This window comes from Hemitrygon akajei, chromosome 8, assembly GCF_048418815.1.
Source record: "Hemitrygon akajei chromosome 8, sHemAka1.3, whole genome shotgun sequence".
In the NCBI taxonomy this organism is placed as follows: domain Eukaryota; kingdom Metazoa; phylum Chordata; class Chondrichthyes; order Myliobatiformes; family Dasyatidae; genus Hemitrygon; species Hemitrygon akajei.
Window position 1 is genome coordinate 45,336,375 of NC_133131.1, and position 23,888 is coordinate 45,360,262.

The 23,888-nt window shown below is 43.3% G+C and overlaps 1 protein-coding gene across 1 annotated transcript in view; it reads right to left on the bottom strand.

Annotated features, from left to right (window-relative positions):
- Positions 1–7,900: 7,900 nt before the first annotated feature.
- Positions 7,901–23,888, bottom strand: part of LOC140731498 (cytochrome P450 2D3-like) — a 37,450-nt gene continuing 21,462 nt past the window's right edge. The window contains exons 6-9 of the mRNA XM_073052977.1: positions 20,598–20,739; positions 20,111–20,298; positions 8,940–9,081; positions 7,901–8,174 (exon numbers count right to left, since the gene is read on the bottom strand). Coding sequence (XP_072909078.1) covers positions 7,993–8,174; positions 8,940–9,081; positions 20,111–20,298; positions 20,598–20,739 — 654 coding nt within the window. The 3' untranslated portion in view covers positions 7,901–7,992. The remainder of the gene's footprint in view (positions 8,175–8,939; positions 9,082–20,110; positions 20,299–20,597; positions 20,740–23,888) is intronic.

A 23,888-nucleotide genomic window follows, 5' to 3' on the forward strand; every position in this document is an offset into this window, starting at 1 on the left:
TCTCCCCGTAACCTCTGATGCCATGTCCGATCAAGAACCTACCAAGCTCTGCCTTAAATACACCCAACAACCTGGCCTCCACAGCTGCCTGTAGTAACAAATTCCACAAGTTCATCACCCACTAGCTAAAGAAATTTCTCCACATCTCTGTTTCAAATGGACAGCCCTCTATCCTGAGGCTGTGCCCTCTTGTCCTAGACCCTTCCTCCATGGGAAACATCCTTTCCACAACTACCATGTCTAGGCCTTTCAACATTCGAAAGGCTTCAATGAGATTCCCCCGCCCCCATCCTTCTAAATGCCAGTGAGTACAGACCCAGACCCATCAAACATTCCTTCTATGATAGCTCTTTCATACCCGGAATCATCCTTCTGAACCACCTCTGAATCCTCTCCAATGCCAGCACATCTTTTCTTAGATGAGGAGCCCAGACCTATTCATAATACGCAAGGCTTTCTACCTCAATGCTTCTGATTTCTCACCATCCTGCCTCCCATGCTGATACTCCGTAGAGGCCTCCGTCTAAGCCCTCCAAGAGGCCCCTGAGGCAGTAATGATGAGCTCACTTCTGGTGAACACATGCTGAAGCTTTGCCGAACAAAACAGATCAGGCTCTTCGATCCCCCAAATCCCTCCTCCCACACAAAAACCAAGCAAACGGATCACTGATCACTGAAAACCCAGAGAGGTAGGTTTTGAGTTTCAGAACATGGGAGCACAAAGTCAAAAATTAGTTAAACGCTTTATTAAAACTCCAGGAAACTATTTACTTTAATTTTTTAAATGGAATGATAACTACTTAACGTCAAGTAAAGGAATGACACCACCCAGGACTTTATTCCCTGGAATTTAGAAGCTTGGGGGCTAAGCTGATTAAGGTGTACAAGACCAAGAGGGGCATAGACAGGGTGAATGCATTCTCTTTTCCCTGGGAGGGGAAGCTAACAACATGGAACATCGGCTTAAGATCAGAGGTCAGATATTTAAAAGGGACATTGGGGCAGCCCCTTTACATAAAAAATGGGTCCTTCAGCAGGGTCTCAGCCTGAAATGTTGACTGTACTCTTTTTGCATAGCTGCTGCCTGGCCTGCTGAGTTCCTCCAGCATAAATGTGTCAAGTCTGCACCGACACATTTACATTAATCCTACTTTTTCATTCTCCTCACATTCCCATCAACTCATCCCATATTCTACCAATCCCCTCCATCCTAAGGACAGTTTCCAGTGACCAATTAACTAGAAGTCCCCTGGTTTTGGGATTGTGGCAGAAAACCGATGCTTGTGGGGAACGTGCAAACTCCCCACAGACAGCACCAGAGGTCAGGATTGAACCAGAGTCTCTGGAGCCGGAGGCAGCTGTTCTACCTCCTGCACCACAGCGCTGCCCAGTAAAGCAACTGCCCGGGGAAGCAGTTCTGCCATGGAGGTGAGAGAGATTGCAGTGGGCAGAGAGAGAGATACAGAAAGGGAAATTGAGTTGTTCACCAGTCACAGACATGCAGGTAAGACAGAAACCCATGAGGAGGAGGAATTCTCTCCTTCAGGAATGAGAATCCTTGCTGCATTAATCAATCCTTTCAGGAATTTCATGATCTCCCCAGGGATGCCAAGGTGAGATAGAGGAAGGTATTCCTTTCTCACACACACTTACTTGCACTGTGTTAATCACACAAATTGTGATTTCATCCACACCATCCAATGCCCCTTTTCTTCTCACCGATGGTCTTCTCTCACTCCCTCTCCACAAGATGATGCATCCTGCAAGGATCATTCAGAGCCCCTCAGTTTCTCCATAGAACATTACAGCGTAGAAACAGGCCTTTTGGCCCTTCTTGGCTGTGCCGAACCATTTTTCTGCGTAGTCCCACTGACCTGCACCTAGACCATATCCGTCCATACACCTCTCATCCATGTGCCTGTCCAAGTTTTACTTAAATATCAAAAATGAGCCCGCATTCACCACTTCATCTGGCAGCTCATTCCACACTCCCACCACTCTCTGCGTGAAGAAGCACCCCCTAATGTTCCCTTTAAACTTTTCCCTTTTTACCCTTAACCCATGTCCTCTGGTTTTTTGCTTCCCTAGCCTCAGTGGAAAAAGCCTGCTTGCATTCACTCTATCTATACCCATCATAATTTTTTTCACCTCTATCAAATCTCCCTCATTCTTCTATGCTCCAGGGAATAAAGTCCTAACCTATTCGACCTTTCTCTGTAACTCAGTTTCTCAAGTCCTGGTAACATCCTTGTAAATCTTCTCTGCACTCTTTCAACCTTATTAATATCCTTCCTGTAATTAGGTGACCAAGACTGTACATAACACTCCAAATTCGGCCTCACTAATGTCTTATACAACCCCAACATAACATTCCAACTCTTATGCTCAATACTTTGATTTATAAAGGCCAATGTGCCAAAAGCTCTCTTTATGACCCTGTGACACCACTTTTAGGCAATTCTGTATCTGTATTCCCAAATCCCTCTGTCCTACTGCACTCCTCAGTGTCCTACCATTTACCTTGTATGTTCTACCTTGGTTTGTCCTTACAAAGTGCAACACCTCACACTTGTCTGCATTAAACTCCAACTGCCATTTTTCAGCCCAATTTTCCAGCTGGTCCAAATCCCTCTGCAAGCTTTGAAAACCTTCCTCACTGACCACTACACCTCCAATCTTTGTATCAGCAGCATATTTGCTGATCCAGTTTACCACATTATCATCCAGATCATTGATATAGATGACAAATAACAATGGACCCAGCACTGATCCCTGTGGCACACCACTAGTCACAGGTCTCCACTCAAAGAAGCAATCCTCCACTACCACTCTCTGGCTTCTTCCATTGAGCCACTGTCTAATCCAGTTTACTACCTCACCATGTATACCTAGCGACTTCATCTTCCTAACTAACCTCCCATGCGGGACCTTGTCAAAGGCATTACTAAAGTCCATGTAGACAACATCCACTGCCTTCCCTTCATCCACTTTCCTGGTAACCTCCTCGAAAAACTTGACCTTGGTTAAACATGACCTACCACGCACAAAGCCATGTTGACTCTCCCTAATTAAGCCCCTGTCTATCCAAATACTTGTAGATCCTATCTCTTGGTACTCCTTCCAATAATTTACCTACTACTGATTTTTCCCAGATTACTTTTAGAGCCTTCTTTAAACAACGGAACAACATGAGCTATCCTTCAATCCTCCGGCACCTCACCCATGGATACCGACATTTTAAATATATCTGCCAGGGCCCCTGCAATTTCAACACTAATCTCCTTCAAGATCCAAAGGGATACTCTGTCAGGTCCTGGGGATTTATCTACTCTGATTTGCTTCAAGACAGCAAGCACCTCCTCCTCTTTAATCTGTGTAGGTTCCCTGACCTCACTACTTGCTTGCCTTATTTCAATAGACTCCTTGCCAGTTTCCTTAGTAAATACGGATGCAAAAAACCCATTTAAGATCTCCCGCATTTCTTTTGGTTCCATACATAGCCGACCACTCTGATCTTCAAGAGGACCAATTTTATCCCTTACTATCCTTTTGCTCTTAATATACCTGTAGAAGCTCTTAGGATTATCCTTCACCTTGACTGCCGAAGCAACCTCATATGTCTTCTTTTAGCCCTCCTGATTTCTTTCTTAAGTATTTTCTTGCACTTTTTGTACTCTCCAAACACCTTATTTGCTCCCTGTTTCCTATACCTATCATACATCTCTTTCTTCTTCTTTATCAGAGTTCCAGTATCCCTCGAAAACCTGTCTCAATCCATACTTTTTAAATCCTTTCTCATTTCTTCAGATTTGGCTTTTTTCCAGTTTAGTACCTCAACCCGAGGACCAGATCTGTCTTTATCCATGACCAAGTTGAAACTAATGGCTTTATGATCACTAGATCCAAGGTGTTCCCCTACACACACTTCCATCACTTGTCCTAACTCGTTTGTTTTGTCTTTGTGGGGAATGAGGAGAGGCTCCCTGCTTCCCACTTGATGGAACAGCAGGACGAGATGCTGTCGGATAAGGAGCAGGAGGGAGAGGAATGACAGTGATGAAGTGATATTGAAACTGGCACTGTACAGCCTGCAGGGAATGAGGTGGAGTCGAGCCCCATTCTCTCACAGGGGGTTGTGCAGAAGTGGGAGACCAAGACCTCCACTCCAGATCTGATTGCACTTGTCTGCAAGGGCTTGGTGACAATTCATCACACGGCATCTCAAAGTCAAAGTCAAGTTTATTGTCAAATGCACAAATACACATCTGCAAAAAACTTAGTTGCAGCTGCATCATACTTACATAGCATCATATAGGCCACATTTATCGGAAAAACATAAACATAACTCTCAATTTTTACAAGAAGGGACTCTGTAGAACAGAAAAACAATGTCCATTTTGGTGCACAGTGATTGAAGTCGTCATAATATGGCTGAACTTTAGTTAATAGTCTTATGCTCAGGAGTCCTGATGAAGTGTCTTGGCCTGAAATGCTAACTGTTCAATCTCCTCCACAGAAGCTGGATGGCCTCCTGAGTTTCTCTAGTTTTAGAGTCACAGAAAAATAGAGAACAGAAACAGACCTCTCAGCATACAAGCTTTGTACTTTATAAAGTTTCACTTTTGAAGGCCTCCCACTTACTAAGTACACCTTTGCTTGGCAACATCTTGCCCCAATGTAAACTTGCCAGATCCTTTCTGATACCATCAAAATTGGCCTTTTCCCAACTTAGAATCTCAATCTGGCAGACCAGACGTATCTTTCTCCATACTTACTCTGAAACTAGTGGCATTAAATCACTAGATGCAGAAGTGTCCCCCTACACAAATTTCTATCACCTCTCCTGTCTCATTCTCTAATAGGAGATCAAGTATTGTACACACTGTCATTGGGATTTCAATATACTAACTAAGGAAACGTTCTGGAACATATTTGACAAGTTCTATCCCATCTATTCCTTTTACAGTATAGGTTTCTTAGTTTATATGTGGAAAGTTAAAATTACCTACCATAACAACCTTATGTTTCTTGCAACTGTCTGTGATCACTCTACAAATTTGTTCCTCTAAATCCCACAGACTATTGGGTGTTCTATAACATAGCCCCATTAACATGGGCGTAGTTTTCTTATTCTTCAGTTCCACCCATAAAAGCTCACTAGATGAGTTCTCCAGTCTGTCCTGACTGGGCACTGTGTGACATTTTCCCTGACAGGTAATGCCACCCCCCCCCACCCCCCATTTTAATCCCTCCCACTAGGCCAGTCTATAATAACAGAACCTCAGGCTGTTAAGCCAACAGTCCTGCTCCACCTACAAATAAGTCTCGCTAATGGCTACAATATTATAATTCCAATGCCCTGAGCTCATCTGCCTTTCCTACAATACTACTTGCATTGAACTATATGCAACTCAGAACATTAGTCGCACCATGCTCAATTTTCTGATCCCTGGCTTTGTCCAAGATCTTAACAAAATCTGCCTCCACAACCTCTCTACTTCTCTGTTCTGGCGCTCTGGTTCTTAACCCACTGCATCTCTTTGTGTGTGTTGACCCAAATTTCCAGCACCTGCAGTCTCTCTTGCATCTCTGCAATATCACAGACAGCTGGCTGATACAGAAAAATCAATTTACCAGAAATCATGGAATTGAGTACAGAAAACTACAACGTGCTCCCCTAGTGTTCCTACTCTGAAAGTCATTCCACTTGGCTCTTTCCTCGTTGGTCTAACCAAATGCCGATCACAGAATCATAGATGAGCTCCAACGTTATTCTAATCCATACTGTGGGAGCAGAGAACCCTCAGTATCACCAGCCCTTACAATCTGGTAACACCCTTGCAGGTTTCCCTCTCTTTCTCCCACTCACTTCGTGGTGGCCTCAGAGACCTTCCCAGTCATATAACACCTCATTCACACTTAAGCGAATGGACTCACTCATTGACCTCTTAAAGAGATTCTGCCTCTGCATTATATACATTTTCCTGAATCAGCACTGTCACCTGACACTTTTTTCCTGATCAAGAATGTTAAGTGATTATTCCTGTACTTTTGGAGCTGTGTTTAAATTATTACTACTGCATCATAAACCCATTGAGCCCTTGCGTGCATGCAGCTCATCAGTCCTTTTGCTTCTTTTTATATGTCTTTTAAACCTAACTGTGTCTTCCCTGCACTCTTGTCAGCATCCACCAATATCCCAAGCTCTTCACATGAAAGTGCGCTGCTCATTGACCTGTTGTCCATTAAGTTCCCATCATCCAAAACAAGGTATAGTCCAGTTGCAAATTTCAACCAAAACCTCTTGCACACTTGTGCCTTCAAAATGTTCCTATTTATCATAGCAGTAAGAAGTTGTTACACGTAGGGTCACTCATTAGCATTAGGAGAACAGTACTCTTTGATCTTATCACAATGAACTCTGCTGTAAATTAGTGTTGTTCAGCAGTCAGCAGAACCTACAATTGTAATCAAATCAAATTCAGACTTTATTCTTTCCTCAGGCAGTTTGGCCAAGTTCAGGAACTCATTCTTCCATTCCTTCTCGGACATAATTGAAGACCCTCCCACCGTTCACCCCTCCCATCGGGCAGAAGATACAAAAGCCTGAAAATGCGTACCACAAGATTCTATCACACTGTTATAAATTGAAATAACGTGCACTAGTAAGGTTTTCATTCTTTAAAAAAAGGGCCAATCGATTGTTACATTGATCACTGGCAATTTAAAGTCTGGGATGTCACGGTAGTGCAGCAGTTAGCGTAATGCTATGACACTGCCAGTGATCAGGGTTCAATCCCACCAATATCGGAAAGGGGTTTGCATCCTCTCCCTGTGATTGTGCGGGTTTCCTTCCACATTCCAAATACGTGTCAGTTACTATGTTAATTGGTCACAGTGTAATTGGGATTGGGTTAAATCGCTGGGCAAGCAGGGCCTGTTACTGTTCTGTTATTTCTAACTGAAAGATAAATATATCAATAATCTCTAGAGTCCTAAACTGAAGTTGTCCTGTAAGGTGTACATAAGACCTTTATACATAGGGACAGAATTAGGCCGTACAGCCCACCAACTCCATTCCTCAATATGCACCCTCACTTTACGGAGATTATACTGTATCATCCTATAATGCAAAGACCAGTTAGCTACCTTATCTATTTCTGAAGGGGTTTAGCTGTCAATAGTCACTATTTCAAGCAGTGATTCCTCCCTCCCAACTAAGGAGGAGATGCATCCAACTAATGAAACAGATTAAACAAGTGGAGCACATTTATATTGAGGAGTAATTCTAATAGAGATTATGGATCTATAACTGATTTCTAAACATATGTCCAATTCTTACAAACTAGATGAGTTGCAGACAAATAAGTTGCGACACAGAAAGACTGGTCCTGGGAAGTGATGCTTCTCAGATCGAGGGTGAGGATAGATCTCCTTGTCATGTTTGTAACTCCGCACTTTTACTGCCTTTAAAAGTTTAAAAAACTTTTTCTTATGAGTCATCTAGTGATGCCCTCATCTGCATGGGGTAATTTCACAACTGAATTGATCAGGTCAGGCTGCAGCAGACTTAGTTTAACTCAGACAACACTGTTTCTTCTGATTAGGTCGTAGTCCCAATTAAGTTAATGATGTTTCCTAATCTTGTACATGATTGTTTATCAAGAGGACTGGTAAATTAGTACTAGTTAAAGATTAACTATAAATACCTTGAATAAAAAAAAGTTAGCATTTTGAAAGGCAAACACGAGGAAATCTGCAGATGCTGGAAATTCAAGCAACACACACAAAATGATGGTGGAACGCAGCAGGTCAGGCAGCATCTATAGGAAGAAGCACTGTCGACGTCTCGGCCCAAAACGTCAACAGTGCTTCTTCCTATAGATGCTGTCTGACCTGCTGCGTTCCACCAGCATTTTGTGTGTGTTGCTCAGCATTTTGAATCTGAGTTTAGCAAAAAGCCTCCTGACCCCAGATGGTGAATATCCATCCCTATCTGGCTTTAACACAGAGCCGATATGGCAGTGGGCAGAGGGTAATTCCAAACCGAGCTTCCTTGTAGCTTGGTCTTGGCTCATTTTCCGGGAGAAATAACGTGAATCTTTGGAGCATGGATGTGAAGAAGATGAAGAGCTCCATCTTTGCCAGTTGCTCCCCCAAACACACACGATGACCTGTAGGGTGCAGGACAGGACAGGTTAGTATCACAGAAAAAGACTGAGAATCACTGCAGGGTCACACTGAACAAAAACGACTACCTATATAGTCTCGAAGTCCGAATATAATTCTGCCTTATCCAACCCCATCTCATCTCTTAGAGAAGTAGTACACTTCCAGACTTTATCATAGTTAAACAAGTGTTTATTCTATTCATTGTAGTTAGCTAATGCATGAAGTTCTCTTTCAGCACTGGGGTGGCGGGAAAGGCTTTTGGGAATTAACTTAAATTTAGAAGTTAATAAAGAAATACAAATGCAGGAATCAGCCAGCAGCCTCCCTCTCCAGAGCACGGGAGATTGGAGTCTGGATATCCACAATCACAGCTGCAAACGTTGGTACATTTACGAGGGGTGATTAATAGGCTCGTGGCCTAAGGTAGATTGAGTCAATTTTAGAAAACCTAGCACATTTGTTTTTCAACATAGTCCCCTCCTACATTTACACACTTATTCCAGCGGTCGTGGAGCATACGGATCTTGGACCTCCAGAAAGTTTCCACAGCATGGGTGATTGATAAGTTTGTGGCCTAAGGTAGAAAGAGATGAGTTGTACAGCTCTCGTTACATGCATATGTAGTTCAACTCTGAGTGATTATGCAGAAAATTTGAAGTTAATAATACATCAGTTAATGACCCATCAGTGGTGATTGATAAGTTCATGGCCTTAGGTAGAAGGAGATCAGTTATTAACTTTGTAATAATCCACAAACCCTACATTACCTGCCGAGAATGGGATGAAAGCTTCTGGCCTCACAAACTTCCCATCGGAATCGAGGAAGTGTCCTGGATTAAACTGATGTGGAGTCAACCAAATATCTTCATCAAGCAAGGCAGAGGAAATGTTTGGAATGATCATTGTTCCCTAAATAGTAATTGAAGAGATACATTAGGGAAATATTAGTAACAGACACACAGAGCAATGAAGAGAATTATATTCTGGTCTTTGGACTGAAAGCTATGATTTGTAGCCCAGTGATTGTAAGTCATCATAGACAAAAGATTTTCAATTTAATTCTGCAATACACTTCATCTTCACGGCTACCACAAACTTAGGATACATTGGCAATGCTTTGAGAGGTTTGTTGGCTCAAAGTGAATAGAGCAATCTTCACTCAAAATGTCATAAAGCACAGAAAATAGGCCCTTCGGCCCAACTGGCCTGTACTAACCAAGATTTTCATCTGAACTAGTCCCATTCATCCACATTTGGCCCAAATCCCTCTGAACCTTTTCCTATCCATGTACCTCTCCAAGTGCCAGTCATCAATACATCACAGTGATCTGCATTACAGCTTAATTTCTACAGTAATGAGGATAATTTCCAAGCAAATGCACTGATTTCATCATCACCTGCCCAGTGACTCCTGCAGGACCGGCACCTCGTTGGTCTATGAGAACAATAGTCTGTCTAGAGCCAGGTCCCACTGTTGCAGACAATGAGCCTGGACCAAGAGGCCAGCAAGGTAACTTTGGACAGAGCAGGTACAAAGGTCTAAGAGGATTCCCTGATTCACCTGGTCCAATTGATGTCCAGGTGAGTATCTGATGTGGAATAACAAGACAGGGAGCAGAGTGATGACATGCCTGGGGTTGGGGTGATGGAATGGGATTGTTCTGGAGTTGGAGTGTAATGGAGATCAAAAGTGAGTAGGTAGGGGTTCAATGTAGGCACCTGGCAGAGCAGTACTCTTTACAGGAGATGGGGAGGGTGTTATTGCAAACTGGGTGGAGCAGAAGATGAATGGAGATGGACTCCAAGGATGATTGAGTAAACACCTGGAGGGGAAGTGCAGTTCCCAACTAGACTGAGCAGGAGAAATGAGATAAATACACCAACTAAGGAAGTTGTTCATGATCCAACAGAGGGAGTACATGGGATTACCTGTAATCAAGTGGAAGATCCAGAATAAAATATGGAATAAGGGTAGTTATCGATGAATATAAGAGTGTAGAGTGGGAGTCAGCTACTCAGCCACTCATGTCTGCCCTACCATTCAGTTTGATCGTAACTGATCTACCCTAGGTCTTATAGAGTCATAGATGAATACAGGACAGAAACAGACTCTTCAGCCCAACTAACCCATGCTAAACCATTTAAACTGCCTACCCCTATTAATCTGCACCAAGACATAGCCCTCCATACCCCTACCATCTATGTACCTAATCAAACTTTTTTAAATAATAAAATTGAGCTTGCATGCACCATTTGCACTGGCAGGTTATTCCACACGCTCACAATCCTCTGAGTAAAGTTGTTTCCCATAAACTTTCCAAATTTGATCCTTAACCCATGACCTCTAGTTGCAGTCCATCCAACCTCACTGGGAAAAGCCTGTTTGCATTTATTCTATCTATACCCCTCACAATTTTGTATACCTCTATCAAATCTCCCCTCAGTCTTCCATATTCTAGGAAATAAATTTCTAACCTATTCAATCTTTTCTCATAACTCAGGTCCTTCATCATAACTCAGCAACATCCTTGTAAATTTCCTGTGTACTCTTTCAGCCTAATTTACATCTCTCTTGTAGGTAGGTGACCAAAACTGCAAACAATACTCCAGATTTGGCCTCAACAATGTCTTTTACAACTTTAACACAAGATCTCATCTCTTGTACTCAATGGAACATACACAAAATGCTGGAGGACTCAACAGGTCGAACAGCATCTAGGAAAATGAACAAACAATCAACATTTTGGATCAAGACCCTTTATTTCCAGTATCTGCAGTCATTCTCATGTTTATGATATCCTATATTCAATACTTTGATATAGGAGGCAAGTGTACTAAAAGCTTTCTTTACGAGCCCTTCTACCTGTGACACCAATTATGGATCTGTATTCCCAGATCCCTTTGTTCTCAGTTCACTGTACAAGACCTACCTTGGTTGGTCCTGAAGTGCAACACCTCACATTTCTCTGCTTTAAATTCCTTCTGTAATTTTTCATCCGGTCCAGTTCCTGCTGCAAGCTTCAATCATCTTCCTCACTGATCCAGTTAACCATGTTATCATTCAGATCATTGATTTAGATGACAGACAACAAAGGACCCAGCACTGATTGCTGAGGCACTCCACTAGTCTCAGGCCTCCAATCAGACAGGCAAACATCTGCTACCACTCTCTGGCTTCTCCTACAAAGCCAATGTATATCCCAATTTACTACCTCCCCTACGGGACCTTGTAAAATGCAGTTGCTGTAGACAACAGCCACTGCCTTGTGTTTATAAACTTTCCTGGTAACTTCCTCAAAAAACTCTCTAAGATTGGATAGTCATGACCCACTATGCACAAAGCCATGCTGACTATCCGTAATCAGTCCAAAAACAGTATATCCAGTCCCTTAGAATGGCTTCCAATAACTTTCCCAGAAATAATGCTGGGCTCACTGGCCTATAATTTCCTAGTTAATATTAGAGCATTTCTTCAACAGTGGAAGAACATTAGCTATGCTCCAGTCCTCCGATACTTCACCTGCCGCAAAGGATTATTTATATATCACCGCTAGGGCCCTGTAATTTCTGTACTTGCCTCCCACAGGGCCCGACGGAACACCTTGTCAGGCCTTGGGGATTTATCCACCCTAATTTTCCTCAAGATAGCAAACACCTCCTGCACTGTAATCTGTATGAGGTCCATTCTCTTGTTGCTGCTATGTTTCATTTATATAGACTCTGTACATCTCCCAAATAAATATGGATACAAAAAATCCACATAAGATTTCCTCCATCTCTTCTGGCTCCATGCATAGATGACCATTCTGATCTTCCAGAGGACTAACTTTATCCCTTACAATCTGTTACTCTTAACATATCTGTAGAATCCCTTGTGATTCTCCTTCTCCTTGTCTGCTAGGGCAACATCATGCCTTCTTTCAGCTCTCCTGATTCCTTTCTTAAGTGTTCTCTTCCATTTCTTAAATTCCATAAGTACATTTTCTTACCTGCCAATGCCTGCTATGCTTCTTTTTTTTTGTTTTAATCAAGGTCTCAATATCTCTAGGAAACCAAGGTTCTCAAAACCGGTTATCTTTACTTTTATTCTGACAGACACATACATGCTTTGTACTCTCAAAATGTCACCTTTGAAGGTTTCACAATTACCAATTTTATTTTTGTCAGAAAGCAGCCTTTCCAAATCCACACTTGCCAGATCCTTTCTGATACCATCAAAATTGGTCTTTTTCCAATTTAGAATCTGAAACTATGGACCAGACCTATCTTAGAAACAGGGAAACACAGAAAACATACAGCACAATACAGGCCCTTTGACCCACAAAGCTGTGCCAAATATGTCTCTACCTTAGAACTACCTAGGCTTTACCCATAACCCTCTATTTTTCTAAGCTCCATGTAGTCATCCAGGAGTCTCTTAAAAGACCCTATTGTTTCCGCCTCCACCAGCGCAGCCGACAGCCCATTCTACGCACTCATCACTCTCTGCATAAAAAAACTTACCCCTGTATCTACTTCCAAACACCTTAAAACTATGCCCTCTTGCGCTAGACAATTCAACCCTGGGGAAAAGCCTCTGACTATCCACATGATCAATGCCTCTCATTATCTTGTAGGTAGGTAGGCCTCCATTAGTCTCGATAGACCACGGATTTGTGCCTTGGAAAGTTTCCAGGGCGCAAGCCTGGGCAGGGTTTTTTTTAATGGAAGACTGGCAATTGCCCAAGCTGCAGGTCTCCCCTCTCCACGCCACCGATGTTGTCCAAGGGAAGGGCATTAGGACCCATACAGCTTGGCACCAGTGTCGTCGCAGAGCAATGTGTGGTTAAGTGCCTTGCTCAAGGACACACACACAGCCTCAGCCAAGGCTCAAACTAGTGACCTTCAGATCACTAGACGACCACCTTAACCACTTGGCCACGCACCAACAGCATTATCTTGTACACCTCAATCAAGTCACCTCTCATCCCCTGTCGTTTCAAGGAGAAAAGGCCGAGTTCACTCAACCTATTCTCATAAGGCATGCTCCCCAATCCAGGCAACATCCTTGTAAATCTCCTCTGCACCCTTTCTATGGTTTGCACGTCCTTCCTCTTGCGAGGCAACCAGAATTGAGCACAGTACTCCAAGTGGGGTCTGACCAGTGTCCTATATAGCTGCAACATTACCTCCCTGCTCATAAACTCAATCCCATGATTGATAAAGGCCAATGCAGCTTATCCCTTCTTAACCACAGAGTCAGCCTGCGTAGCAGCTTTGAGTGTACTATGGACTCAGACCCCAAGATCCCTCTGATCCTCCACACTGCCAAGAGTCTTACCATTAATACTACATTCTGCCATCATATTTGACCTACCAAAATGAACAACCTCACACTTAACTGGGTTGAACTCCATCTGCTACTTGTCAGCCCAGTTTTGCATCCTATCAATGTCCTGTTGTAACCTCTGACAGCCCTCCACACTATCCACAACACCCCCAACCTTTGTGTCATCTGCAAATTTAATAAGTACCATTTTCCATACTTACTTTGAAACTGTTGGTATTAGGATTACTAGATTCAAAGCGTTCCCCTGCACAAACTTCTGTCACCTGCTCTGCCTATTAGCAGATTATGTATTTCACTCTTGTGTTACGTACCCCGTAACTGGGTCACTTACCAGCAAAGATAGAGAGGTCCGTTGAAATCTGATGGTACTATTTTTAAAAGTCTTTATTTATAAAGGGGCACAAAAATAAGATTAATACAAACATTCAGATAATATACGTCGTCAATACTCAATCTAAAAGTGTGGGTATAGTAATAATCATCAATAAGAAATAGCTCTATCGTTTGTCTAGGGGTTTCTGTAGTGTCCGATGAAAATATAAAAGTCACTCAGTTCCTGCAGGCTTCAGCCTTTGGGGACCACTGGGTTTTCACTTGTTGGAGAGAGAGAGATTTTTGAGAAAAGAAACTTGCCCAGGTCTTTTGATGAGGCCAATCCGTTGAGTCGGGGGAGTTGGTTCCCCGTTGTTAGTTCAAGAAAATCGTTTCTGTGGTAACAGCCACCGGCTCCCAGGCAAGGGAACCGAACGCACGTGGCTTCCTTCAAATGGCTTCCCGCTATTACGGGATCGCTAGCGTTTCTTCTGGTGCATCTGAGGGGCCGTCTCTACAGCCCCTCTTTTATCTTGACTCGCAGGGTAGTAGATGTCAATCAGGTTGGGGGTGATGCAATCTCTCTCTCAACCAGCCCACTTTGCCCGAGGGCTTGCACGTAGCCTAGTCCCCAATCCACAAATGTGTCTCCAAGAGACAATGGCCAATGTCGCGTTATTTTGCATCGCTGGGGAATGAGGCATCCGGCAGGTCTCTCTCCCATTTCCTGGGTCCACTGACCCACCCCACTAGTGCTCTTGCGATTCTCACAAAGGAGGGGGCTGCGGGCATAACACTTGTTTGAACTTCTGTATACTGATTAAGGAAACTTTCCTGAACACATTTGACAACTTCTATCCCAGCTAGTCCTTTTACAGTATTGTAGTCCCTTTCAATATGTGGACAATTAAAATCACCTGCTAAAACAACCTTATGTTTATTGCAACAGTCTGCGATCTCCGATCTCTCTTCAGATTTGTTACTCTAAATCCCGCAGACTGTTGAGGGGTCTATCAACATGGCCATACCATTGTCATTCCTCAATTCCATCCATAAAGCCTCAAGGGCTGAGTTCTCCAGTCTGTCCTGACGAAACACTGCTGTGACATATACCCTGACTAGTAACACCATACCCCCACCCCCTTTAATCCCTCCCACTCTGTCACATCCAAAACAGCCAAACCCAGGAATACTGAGCTGCCAGTCCTGCCCATCCTGCAATCAAGTCTCACTAATGGCTACAATATCACAATTCCATGTGCTGATCCATGCCCTGAGCTCATCTATCTTTCCCATACTACTTCTTGCATTGGAATATACATTAATCACACCACGCTAAGACTTTCGATTCTGCCTCCACAACCTCTCCACTATCTGTTCTGTGTTATCTCCTCTTCTGCACAATTTCCTCAATTCTCTGGCCTTTCCAATATTTATCAATCCCCAACTGGAAGTGAAGACCGAACCTGCCTATAATTGTACCGGAACCTTTTCTGTTCTCCAAAAGCCCATTTATTGGGATTAAATTCCATCTGGCATTCCTTGCCCACCTTAGCAACTCATCAGCCTGACGCGGTGGCCTGTGACGCTGCTGTAAGGTGAGAGGGAGGAGGGTTAAAGGGGATCTGCAGGGACATTAATCAACCTGTCATAGTATCTGGAGTGAACTGCCAGAGGCAGGAATTATAATTACATTTGAGAGATATTTTGCCAGCTACTTGAATGGATAGGATTAGAGGGGTATAGCATTAGTTTTAGTAGCTATCATGCTGATGAAGAGTTGGTGGGCCAAAGAGCCTCTCTCTATGCTGAACAAATCAGGCAAAATGATGCTGTGTGTAAAGCTTCATTATTCTCCTTGTGTTTCCCCTAGATGTCCTCCTTTCACCCTGTGCCCCTTCACTGATGCCTCTTAAATGGGGAAGGCAGAGGGCCATTGCTGTTATTCCATTTTAACCCCGGAGTGGGGACTGTGAGTACTGCCATGTAAATGACAGTGAGGGAGCAGGTGGAGATGTAGGAGACTGAATGACCAAATGCGGATGTAGGTGAAGCCCCATTGTTTGTGCATGACAGAGAAACAGAATCAAGATGAAGAATCCCTTTCCGTTGCCTTACATGGCTTATTATCTGCTCAAGTGATGAAAGTTTACAACATCTTGTAACATTACTGTATGGTAAAGAAATTGTTGCAGTCGCCAACCCTCCTGGCTTCCTACTGGCGCCATCTAGCAGAAGGCCTCTGTGTACATCGAGCAGAGTAAATGTAAGTCAAAATTCAAAGGAAATTTATTATCAAAGTATGTGTATATATATCACCGTATACTACCCTGAGAATCATTTCCTTGTGGGCATTCACAGTAAATACAAAAAAACCCAATAGAATCAATAAAAACTGCAAACTCAAACAATTAATGTGCAAAAGATAACAAATTGTGCAAATACTAAAAAATACAAAGTCATAACAAATAAATAAGTAATAAATAATATTGAGAACGAGTTGCTGAGTCCCTAAAGTGAGTCCATAGGTTGTGGAATCAGTTCATAACACCATAAGATATAGGAGCAGAATTAGGCCATTTGGCCCATTGAGTCACTTCCACTATTTGACATTGGCAGATCCAACTTTCCTCTCAGCCCCAGTCCTCTTCCCTTTGTGCCCTGAACAATCAAGAATCTATCAACCTCTACCTTAAATATACACAATGTGCAAAGAATTCCAAAGATTCACCAGTCTCTGGCTAAATAAATTCCTCCTCAATGTTTATTGTTGGGGTAAGTGAAGTTATCCACTCTGGTTCAGGAGCCCGATGGCTGAGGGATAATAACTGCTGGCATGGGACGTGAGGCTCTTGTCCATCCTTCCTGATGGCAGCAGTGAGAAAAGAGCATGGCCTTGATGATAGGGGGTCCTTGATGATGGACGCTGCTTTCTCTTACAGGTATACAGGCTGGTTGAGTGAAGTTATCACAACTTTCCTCTTAACATCAGCAAGACCAAGAAAGACCAAGATGTGCTGGAGCTTTTGGAAAGCATCAAGTTGGAAGGTTGCCAGGCCCAGATGAGATTTACCCCAGGCTACTGTGGGAGGCAAAGGAGGAGATTGCTGAGCCTTTGGCGATGATCTTTGAATCATCAATGGGGACAGGAGAGGTTCCAGAGGATTGGAGAGTTGCAGATGTTGTTCCTTTATTCAAGAAACGGAGTAGAGATAGCCCAGGAACTTATAGACCAGTGAGTCTGACTTCAGTGGTTGGTAAGTTGATGGAAAAGATCCTGAGGGGCAGGATTTATGAACATTTGGAGAGGTATAATATGATTAAGAATAGTCAACATGGCTTTGTCGAGGGCAGGTCGTGCCTTACGAGCCCGATTGAATTTTTTGAGGATGATACTAAACACATTGATGAAGGAAGAGTAGTAGATGTAGTGTATATGGATTTTAGCAAGGCATTTGATAAGGTACCCCATGCAAGGCTTATTGAGAAAGTAAGGAGGCATGGGATCCAAGGTGACATTGCTTTGTGGATCCAGAACTGGCTTGCCCACAGAAGACCAAGATTGGTTGTAGACAGGTCATATTCTGCATGGAGGTTGGTGACCAGTGGTGTGCCTCAGAGATCTGTTCTGGGACCCTTACTCTTCATGATTTTTATAAATGACCTGGTTGAGGAAGTGGAGGGATGGGTTAGTAAGTTTGCTGATGACACAAAGGTTGGAAGTATTGTGGATAGTGTGGAGGGCTGTCAGAGGTTACAGCAGGACATTCATAGGATGCAAAACTGGGCCGAGAAGTGGCAGATGGAGTTCAACCCAGATAAGTGTAAAGTTGTTCATTTTGGTAGGTCAAGTATGATGGCAGAATATAGTAGTAATGGTAAGTCTCTTGGCAATGTGAAGGATCAGAGGGATCTTGGAGTCCGAGTCCATAGGACACTCAAAGTAGCTGCACAGGTTGACACGAGGAAATCTACAGATGCTGGAAATTCAAGCAACACACACAAAATGCTGGTGGAACGCAGCAGGCCAGGCAGCATCTATAGGGAGAAGCGCTGTAGACGTTTTAGGCCAAGACCCTTCGTCAGGACTAACTGAAAGGAAAGATAGTAAGAGATTTGAAAGTAGGTGGGGGAGGGGAAATTGCGAAATGATAGGAGAAGACCGGAGGGGATGGGGTGAAGCTGAGAGCTAGAAAGGTGATTGGCAAGAGGGATACAGAGCTAGAGAAGGGAAAGGATCATGGGATGGGAGGCCTAGGGAGAAAGAAAGGGGGAAGGGAGCACCAGAGGGAGATGGAGAACAGGCAGAGTGATGGGCAGAGAGAGAAAGAAAACAAGGGAGGGGGAAAAAACAAAAAAAAATATCAGGGATGGGGTAAGAAGGGGAGGAGGGGCATTAATGGAAGTTAGAGAAGTCAATGTTCATGCCATCAGATTGGAGGCTACCCAGCCGGAAAATAAGGTGTTGTTCCTCCACCCTGAGTTTGGATTCATTTTGACAGTAGAGGAGGCCATGGGTAGACATATCAGAATGGGAATGGGACGTGGAATTCAAATGTGCGGCCACGGGGAGATCCTGCTTTCTCTGGTGGACAGAGCGTAGGTGTTCAACCCTGGGAGATCTAGAGCATGTTGACGCTGTGATTAAGAAGGTGTACAGTGTATTGGCCTTCATTAACCGTGGAATTGAATTTAGAGCCGAGAGGTAATGTTGCAGCTATATAGGACCCTGGTCAGACTCCACTTGGAGTACTGTGCTCAGTTCTGGTTGCCTCACTACAGGAAGGATGTGGAAGCCATAGAAAGGGTGCAGAGGAGATTTACAAGGATGTTGCCTGGATTGGGGAGCATGAAAACAGGTTGAATGAACTCGGCCTTTTCTCCTTGGAGCGACAGAGGACGAGAGGTGACCTGATAGAGGTGCATAAGATGATGAGAGGAATTGACCGTGTGAATAGTCAAAGGCTTTTTCCCAGGGCTGAAATAGTTGCCACGAGAGGACACAGATATAAGGTGCTGGGGAGAAGGTATAGAGGAGACGTCAGGGGTAAGTTTTTTACTCAGAGAGTGGTGAGTGTGTAGAATGGGCTGCCGGTGACAGTGGTGGAGGGGGATACGATAGGGTCTTTTAAGATACTTTTGGATAGGTACATGGAGCTTAGAAAAATAGAGGGCTGTGGGAAAGTCTAGTAATTTCTAAGGTAGGGACATGCACGGCACAACTTTGTGGGCCGAAGGGCCTGTATTGTGCTTTAGGTTTTTATGTTTCTAAATCAGAAGGGGAAGTTAGAAGAGCACAGACCGGTCCTCATTGAGGGGTCATCTATGGAAAGGGTGAGCAGCTTCCAGCTCTTGGGCATCAACATCTCAGAAGATTTATCCTTGGCCCAACATACTGATATAATCACGACGAAGGCATGCCAGCAAATCTAATTCATTATAAGTTTAAGGAGGTTTAGTATGACGCCAAAGAATCTTGCAAATTTCTACAGATGTACGGAGGAGAACACTCTGACTGGGTGCCTCACAACCTATCATGGAAGCTCCAATGCAGAGAATTGCACTATCTGCAGAGGATTGTAGACACAGTTAGTTTCATCACAGGTACAACCCACTCTGCCATCAAGGACTTCTTCAAAAGGTGATGACTCAAGAAGGCAGCATCCATCATTAAAGACTCTCACTACCCATGACATGCCCTCTTCATAATATTATCCAAGAGACAGAAGAGGCTAAAGGATCACACTCAATGCCCTAAGAACAACTGCTCCTCTTCAACCATCAGAGTTTGGAATGGTCCATGAAACTTTGAACACTATCTCATTATTTTCTTTTGCACTTATATGTTTTGTAAGTTGTAGTATTGTTTATGTCTTGCACTGCCACAGAACATATTTGTCAGTGATTACGGACCTTAAACTGAAGTACCTCTCCCACACCACTGACTCATCCCGTCACTACGTATGGGTGCTGTTTCTGCTTACTGGGAAAGTATCTTTGAGGACTGATGTTCTCGTGGGGTTGATGTATAGCAGAGTGGATATCATTCCTCTTAGTGGGTTGTGTGCCTTGTGAAATAGTTCTCATTTTACTGCATAGTTCTCTGTGAACCACACACAGATACTTTTCAGGTACTTCATGATAACCTCACAATTGTTTGTAGAATCTCCTACAGGCATTATTTCCCACTAAGCACACCAACAACATCTGAAGCCCAATTTTTAGGTAACTGCTTTCAGATCATTCAGAGAATTGAAGGTCAGAAAGGGAACGATTATGATTAACTCCAGATTGTACCTTAGGGATGGTGTAACCCATGACTGTTGTGTCTCTGTACGTTTCATGCGGCAGTGAGATTGGAAGAGTATTCCCTAAGCGTTGTGTTTCATGGATAACAGCGTTAGTGAATGGCATTTCCTCCCGGTCTTCCAACCTTGGCCTTCGACCCTTCCCAACCACTCTGTCAATCTCCTCGTGAACCCGAGCTGCAGGAACAAAACAAGAACTAATTTCAAGAGTTTGATTGAAAGGAGGAACTCATGTTTTACTCATATCTTTCATCCACCTAAAAATCCCAATGTGTCTTATTACTAAAGGAAATTTTGTCAATGTAGTCATTGTTGTATGTTAGGAAGTACAGCAACCAATCGAATAATAGCAAAGGAACACTGGGCTGATAGTGCTTAAACAAGGGGTTTCATACTGTTGCACCCTTTCTCCACACCTTCCATTCACACCAATGCACAGCTGGTAATGGGCTTGGCAGAGACGTTGTTCTACTTACACTGCATATCTGGATGTAAGACCATGAAGAGCAAGCCCCAGCTTAGGGTGGTGGATGTGGTCTCTGTACCTGCAGCAAACAGGCCAGCTACTGCCCCAATCATCTTGCCTTCCAGGAAACTTGTGTTTGGATCATTCTTTGTCTAAGATGCAGTTAAGAAATCCACTGTTAATATGTAGAAGTGAAAATTCATCACAGGAATATTGGGGGAAGCATGATAGCATAGCAGTTAGTGTTACACTATAAGAGGGCCACTAGCCCTGGTTCAATTCCACCATTGTCTGGTAGGAGTTCACATATTCTCTACAGGACACCATGGGTTTCCTCTGGGTGCTTCTGTTTCCTTCCACATGATGAAGACATAAGGGTTTGTAGGTTAACTGGTCACATGGGTGTAATTAGACAACACAGGCTCATCGAGCTGGAAGGGCGCTGTATCTCTGAATAAAAGTAAGGAGGGAAAGAACAGTGCTGAAGACAGTCGACCTGTTTTAAACAGTGTAACATACTGGTGAGAGGATAAATGAGCATTCAGTTCTGGCTAGGGCATCTAGGAAAGGAAGGCCAGAGTTACAAGGAGAGATTGTTTAGGCTTGGACTGTTCTCCCAAGAGAACAGGAGTCTGAGGAGTGATATTGTAGAGGTTTATGAGGGATGTAAATAAGGTGGATAGTTACTGTTCAACCCCCACCCCTGGAGTAGGGAGCCTAAAGCTACAGGACACTGGTTTATGGTGAGAAGATCTGACAGGCATGTTTTCTACACAGAGGTTGATGGGAAGATGGGAGAAGCTGCCAGAAGGTGGTAGAGGTGGGTACAATTACAAACGCTATCTGGAAAGGTACAAGGAAAGGAAAGGAATAAAGGGATTGGGATTAGCAGAGATATGCATCTTGGTCAGAGTGAGTGAGTTGAGCCAAAGGGTTTGCTTCCATCCTGTCAGACTATGTGACTCGGTGAAAGGTGCCAAGGTCCTGAGAGCTCGCAAGAAAGATTTACCGTGGGATTTCAGCCACGAGGTTAGACAATGAGAACCTGAGGAAGCTTGAGAGGGGACGTGATGGAGATGTACTGAATCCGGACCGGGTATCAGGACTTAAAACAGGGTAAATGAAGAGACATTATTCCCATTAGCAGCTGAATCAAAGACCAAAGCACTCAGGTTCAAAGGGAAGGGCAAGTGAAAGGGGGAAGAACCTGATAAAATCAGGTGCTGATAGTCTGAATTTCCTGCCCTGTAAGATTGACAGAAACAATTAATCAGGGACTTTAAAAGAAAATTGGATATGTGTTTAAGGAAAAATAATAGAGCAACAGGGAAGGAGGGGAATTGCTTCCTAACATTCTGTATAGACTCACTGTGAAGACGTCTCCTTGTGGACCAGAATGACTGAACCGTCCACCTAGTCCCAATCCTGGTTCAGGTGAGAGGCCGTCCCACACAACGGGCCTGCGATGCATTGGCTAGCAGAATACTGGAAATAGGATTTGCAGATTTAGACAATGACAAGAAAATAAATCTCAGGTTTGTTAATGGTGGCATACATGTACTTTGATAATAAGTTTATTTTGAACTTTGATGAAAGATTTTCTGGCTCTGAGAAACGAGCGAGTCCCATTCTCTCGTTCTTTTCTCAGAGTCTGAAAGTCTTTCACCAAACCTGCTTTCAGTATTCTGCCATCCAATGCATCACAGGCCACTATCATTTAACGCATTACGGAATACCTTTGCCTTTTTTTGCCAAACAGCTGACATCTGCTCCAGTCTTTCCTTTGTGGGAAAAATAGTTCTTTTTAATGTTTTCCATCAAGGCTTCTGATCACTTATGGCACTTTGATTCAATACCTTATCAACCGCTCTGCTTTCAGGAGAAAAATCCCAACTTTCTGTCACCAGGCTCAAGGACAGTCTTAACCCCAATGTAATAAGACTATTAAATGGTTCCCTAGTATGATAAGATAGACTCTTGACTTCACAATCTACCTATGATCTTGCACACTGCACGGCACTTTCTCTGTAGCTGTTACGCTTTATTCTGCATTGTTAGTGTTTAACCTTGTTCTGTCTGAATGCACTGTTGAATGATTTTATCTGTATGTACAGTATACAAGTGTTTCACTGTATCAGGGTACTTGATAAACCAATTACAATGGAAGTCTTCTTGTTCACATTACTGAAGATCAACAAAGCACATCAAGGTGTCAGCAGTGAAAATGATAGAGTAGCTGCATCCTTTCCTCTGTGTGGAAAAGTTGCCCCTCAGATCCCTTTTAACATTTCCTTCAATGCCATCTAGTTTTATAGACTCCCCTGCCCTGGGAAAAAGATTGAAGCCATTCACCTCATCTATGCCCCCCGTGATTTCATACACCTCTCTGTCGTCAGCTGTCAGCCTCACACATTCCAGGAAAGGCTAACACCATCTGAAGTGAATGGGTGAGGATGCACTGGATGCAGCATGATAAGAAAAGTCTATTTTGATAACTCAATAGAAAGGCAGAGCATACTTAGATATTCTGTTTGGTTGAACCCAAATCATACCGACCCCAGGCATGTGTTGCTTATTAAAGGTTGCTTAGTCACGTGGCTGTCAGCAGAGTTAGCTACAAGCCTAGTTTGTTACGAGCCACAGTGAGAGGGTTACAAGAAGATCCCTCAAAGTCATTGTGCAAGTTGATAGGCTGGTGAAAGAGGCATATGGTGCCTTGGCCTTCACTAGTTGGGGGACTGAGGTTAAGAGCTGAGCGGAAAGGTCTCAGCTCTATAAAACTCTAGTTAGGTGACACGGGGAGTAGTGCATTCAGATCTGGTTGCCTCACTATTGCAAGGTGGCGAGGCTTTAGAGAGGGTGCTTAGGAGATTTACCAGGATACTACCTGGATGAATCCGAATCAGGTGTATTATCACCGGCATGTGACGTGAAATTTGTTAACTTAGCAGCAGAAGTTCAATACAATACATAATCTAGCAGAGAGAAATAATAATCATGATAATAAGTAAAATCAAACATTATAATAAATAAACAAGTAAATCAATTACACATATTGAATAGATTAAAAAGCATGCAAAAACAGAAATACTATATATTTTAAAAAATGAGTTAGTGTCCAAAGCTTCATAGTCCATTTAGAAATTGGATGGCAGAGGGGAAGAAGCTGTTCCTGAATCGCTGAGTGTGTGCCTTCAGGCTTCTGTATCTCCTACCTGATGGTAACAATGAGAAAAGGGCATGCCCTGGGTGCTGGAGGTCCTTAATAATGGAGAGTACATGTCTTGTGAGAATACGTGAA